At 36.4% G+C, this 5,000-nt stretch overlaps 1 protein-coding gene across 1 annotated transcript in view; it reads right to left on the bottom strand.

Moving 5' to 3' along the window:
* The window catches only part of LOC144514931 (kinase D-interacting substrate of 220 kDa B-like), a gene marked incomplete at both ends in the record, with an annotated part of 10,386 nt that extends 6,407 nt beyond the window's left edge, over nucleotides 1-3,979 (bottom strand). Inside the window, 2 exons of the mRNA XM_078245675.1 lie at nucleotides 2,699-2,876; nucleotides 3,881-3,979. Of these exons, the coding sequence (XP_078101801.1) occupies nucleotides 2,699-2,876; nucleotides 3,881-3,979 (277 nt within the window). The remainder of the gene's footprint in view (nucleotides 1-2,698; nucleotides 2,877-3,880) is intronic.
* Nucleotides 3,980-5,000: the final 1,021 nt, after the last annotated feature.

The following is a 5,000-nucleotide window of genomic DNA, read 5'->3' as shown; positions in this document are numbered from 1 at the left end:
CTACATTCATCTGTTCCAGCTTTAGTTACTAGTTACTTTGGTTACTAGTTACTTTAGTTACTCCACTACATTCATCTGTTCCAGCTTTAGTTACTAGTTACTTTAGTACTAGTTACTTTAGTTACTCCACTACATTCATCTGTTCCAGCTTTAGTTACTAGTTACTTTAGTTACTCCACTACATTCATCTGTTCCAGCTTTAGTTACTAGTTACTTTAGTTACTAGTTACTTTAGTTACTCCACTACATTCATCTGTTCCAGCTTTAGTTACTAGTTACTTTAGTTACTAGTTACTTTAGTTACTCCACTACATTCATCTGTTCCAGCTTTGGTTACTAGTTACTTTAGTTACTCCGCTACATTCATCTGTTCCAGCTTTAGTTACTAGTTACTTTAGTTACTCCACTACATTCATCTGTTACAGCTTTAGTTACTAGTTACTTTAGTTACTCCACTACATTCATCTGTTACAGCTTTAGTTACTAGTTACTTTAGTTACTCCACTACATTCATCTGTTCCAGCTTTAGTTACTAGTTACTTTAGTTACTCCACTACATTCATCTGTTCCAGCTTTAGTTACTAGTTACTTTAGTTACTCCACTACATTCATCTGTTCCAGCTTTAGTTACTAGTTACTTTAGTTACTAGTTACTTTAGTTACTCCACTACATTCATCTGTTCCAGCTTTAGTTACTAGTTACTTTAGTTACTAGTTACTTTGAGTTACTCCACTACATTCATCTGTTCCAGCTTTAGTTACTAGTTACTTTAGTTACTCCACTACATTCATCTGTTCCAGCTTTAGTTACTAGTTACTTTAGTTACTAGTTACTTTAGTACTCCACTACATTCATCTGTTCCAGCTTTAGTTACTAGTTACTTTGGTTACTAGTTACTTTAGTTACTCCACTACATTCATCTGTTCCAGCTTTAGTTACTAGTTACTTTAGTTACTCCGCTACATTCATCTGTTCCAGCTTTAGTTACTAGTTACTTTAGTTACTAGTTACTTTAGTTACTCCACTACATTCATCTGTTCCAGCTTTGGTTACTAGTTACTTTAGTTACTAGTTACTTTAGTTACTCCACTACATTCATCTGTTCCAGCTTTAGTTACTAGTTACTTTAGTTACTCCGCTACATTCATCTGTTCCAGCTTTAGTTACTAGTTACTTTAGTTGCTCCACTACATTCATCTGTTCCAGCTTTAGTTACTAGTTACTTTAGTTACTCCACTACATTCATCTGTTCCAGCTTTAGTTACTAGTTACTTTAGTTACTCCACTACATTCATCTGTTCCAGCTTTAGTTACTAGTTACTTTAGTTACTAGTTACTTTAGTTACTCCACTACATTCATCTGTTCCAGCTTTAGTTACTAGTTACTTTAGTTACTAGTTACTTTAGTTACTCCACTACATTCATCTGTTCCAGCTTTAGTTACTAGTTACTTTAGTTACTCCACTACATTCATCTGTTCAGCTTTAGTTACTAGTTACTTTAGTTACTAGTTACTTTAGTTACTCCACTACATTCATCTGTTCCAGCTTTAGTTACTAGTTACTTTAGTTACTCCACTACATTCATCTGTTCCAGCTTTAGTTACTAGTTACTTTAGTTACTCCACTACATTCATCTGTTCCAGCTTTAGTTACTAGTTACTTTAGTTACTCCACTACATTCATCTGTTCCAGCTTTAGTTACTAGTTACTTTAGTTACTCCACTACATTCATCTGTTCCAGCTTTAGTTACTAGTTACTTTAGTTACTAGTTACTTTGTTACTCCACTACATTCATCTGTTCCAGCTTTAGTTACTAGTTACTTTAGTTACTCCACTACATTCATCTGTTCCAGCTTTAGTTACTAGTTACTTTGGTTACTAGTTACTTTAGTTACTCCACTACATTCATCTGTTCCAGCTTTAGTTACTAGTTACTTTAGTTACTAGTTACTTTAGTTACTCCACTACATTCATCTGTTCCAGCTTTAGTTACTAGTTACTTTAGTTACTCCGCTACATTCATCTGTTCCAGCTTTAGTTACTAGTTACTTTAGTTACTCCGCTACATTCATCTGTTACAGCTTTGGTTACTAGTTACTTTAGTTACTTTAGTTACTCCGCTACATTTATCTGTTCCAGCTTTAGTTACTAGTTACTTTAGTTACTAGTTACTTTAGTTACTCCGCTACATTCATCTGTTCCAGCTTTAGTTACTAGTTACTTTAGTTACTCCGCTACATTCATCTGTTCCAGCTTTAGTTACTAGTTACTTTAGTTACTCCGCTCCATTCATCTGTTACTAGTTACTTTACACATTAAGATTACTGCTCACAGAACACGTGTAGTTTATAACATGTGATGTTTGCTTATGAATAAATAAACATATAATAATAATAAACATTATGAGAAATGTGGGCTGACCCCATTTAAAGGGCAACACACGTATTAGTTTCCTGTTGCTGACTGTTTCACATGATATTCTGTTAGAAAGGTAAGAAGTTACACTTCAGTTTGACACCATTACATTAACTGACAACACTACAAGATCACTTATGTCTGTATATAAACAGATATTTTCATAGAATGATAGAAAAAGTGTCCGAGCATTGAGTTTTGTTATGATAAAATGAACTGTTTGTCTGATTTTACAGCTTAAAATCAACATTTCTATGGTCTCTTTGTGAGTGAACGTACGAGCTCCAAAGATCTGTGTGAGGATGCTCTTCTGATGGCTGCAGTCGATGTTGTACGGCGTCTCCCCGGCCTTGTTGGGGCGGTACAGCAGGCGCCCGTCTTTAGGGTTCCTGAGGAGGAGCTCGGCGAGGCGGCGGCTCCGCCCGCGGATGGCGATGTGCAGCGGCGTGTCTCCTTTCTGGGAAAACAGGAAGTACACAGGTAAAACTGTTGATCCCACTTCAGTCAAGTTTCATCCAACAGAAAGAAATCTTCATAGGACAAAACATAAAGGACTTTTATTTTGAAGGGCAGACTTTAGCCTCAGCTTTATGTCACATTATTGGAATAAACATAAAATGACTTTTATTTTGAAGGGCAGACTTTAGCCTCAGTTTTATGTCACATTATTGGAATAAACATAAAAGGACTTTTATTTTGAAGGGCAGACTTTAGCCTCAGCTTTATGTCACATTATTGGAATAAACATAAAATGACTTTTATTTTGAAGGGCAGACTTTAGCCTCAGTTTTATGTCACATTATTGGAATAAACATAAAAGGACTTTTATTTTGAAGGGCAGACTTTAGCCTCAGCTTTATGTCTCATTATTGGAATAAACATAAAAGGACTTTTATTTTGAAGGGCAGACTTTAGCCTCAGCTTTATGTCACATTATTGGAATAAACATAAAATGACTTTTATTTTGAAGGGCAGACTTTAGCCTCAGTGTTATGTCACATTGGAATAAACATAAAAGGACTTTTATTTTGAAGGGCAGACTTTAGCCTCAGCTTTATGTCTCATTATTGGAATAAACATAAAAGGACTTTTATTTTGAAGGGCAGACTTTAGCCTCAGTTTTATGTCTCATTATTGGAATAAACATAAAAGGACTTTTATTTTGAAGGACAGACTTTAGCCTCAGCTTTATGTCTCATTATTGGAATAAACATAAAAGGACTTTTATTTTGAAGGGCAGACTTTAGCCTCAGTTTTATGTCTCATTATTGGAATAAACATAAAATGACTTTTATTTTGAAGGGCAGACTTTAGCCTCAGCTTTATGTCACATTATTGGAATAAACATAAAAGGACTTTTATTTTGAAGGGAAGACTTTAGCCTCAGCTTTATGTCACATTATTGGAACAAACATAAAAGGACTTTTATTTTGAAGGGAAGACTTTAGTCTCAGCTGGTACCTTGTCGACGGCCGACACTTTGGCTCCTTTATCCAGCAGCAGCTCCACGATCTCGATGTTCCTCATCTTAGTGGCTTTGATCAGAGGAGTCTCTCCATCCTGTGACAGGAAACAGGAAACAGGAAACATTAGAGAGCATAATTAAATGTACACTTACAGATGTTAAGTTTGTCTTATCGTCGCCTTTTTTCCATTGCATTGCATTGATTTTGTGTCTTCTCCCGTCCCGCATGAGAAAACACGTCATTTTATAGGCTATCAATAATAATAACGTTGTTTTATCAAAAACGTTGCACCACCATATGTTGTCTATCCTCGAAAAGCAGCTGACTTTGACCGGTCAGGTGTGTCGCCTCGACCCAGAGGTGCCAGGTTAGTATTTTTGCACATTTGTCAGTTCGTTTCCTAGCCTGACATCCAGATGTTGGGTCTGGGAACTCCCCATTGGCTGGGCTCAATCAGAGGGGCGGGACAAACGGTTGTCTTTCAGATTCCCTCTGCACTAATAGGACAGCTCTCCAACCAATCAGAGCAAGGCTAGCTGATAGATTCCACTCTAAACTCTGAACACGTCTTTCTTTTTTAAGAATGACTTCAGGGCCGTTCTTTGTTCTTTTCTCAAAGAAAAGCTGAACTCCAAGTCTTCCAGAGACGCTGTTCACCAGCAGCAGCAGCAGCCATAAGCCCCGCCCACCCACTCTATACACGATGTGATTGGCCTGACTAGAGTTTGGTGCGTCTAGATTTCTAGGCTAATCGTTTCCATCGTCACAAACAATTGAGAAACTTCTCCAAATGTCAGACTTCAGGGTTCATACGCATTTTACCCATGACTTTTTCATGACTATTTCATGAATTTTCAATGACTTTTTCATGACTTTTTTATGACTTTTTCATGACATTTTGATGACTTTTTGACGTTTCCTTGACTTTTTCATGACTTTTCCATGAATTTTCATGACTTTTCCATGACTTTCCCGTGACTTTTTTATGACTTTTCCATGACTTTTTCAAGACTTTTCCATGACTTTCCCGTGACTTTTTAATGACTTTTCCATGACTTTTTCATGACTTTTCCATGACTTTTTTATGACTTTTCCATGACTTTTTCCATGACTTT

This window comes from Sander vitreus, unplaced genomic scaffold (genome assembly GCF_031162955.1).
Source record: "Sander vitreus isolate 19-12246 unplaced genomic scaffold, sanVit1 ctg758_0, whole genome shotgun sequence".
Lineage (NCBI taxonomy): Eukaryota > Metazoa > Chordata > Actinopteri > Perciformes > Percidae > Sander > Sander vitreus.
This window is presented reverse-complemented; position numbering and strand designations above follow the sequence as displayed.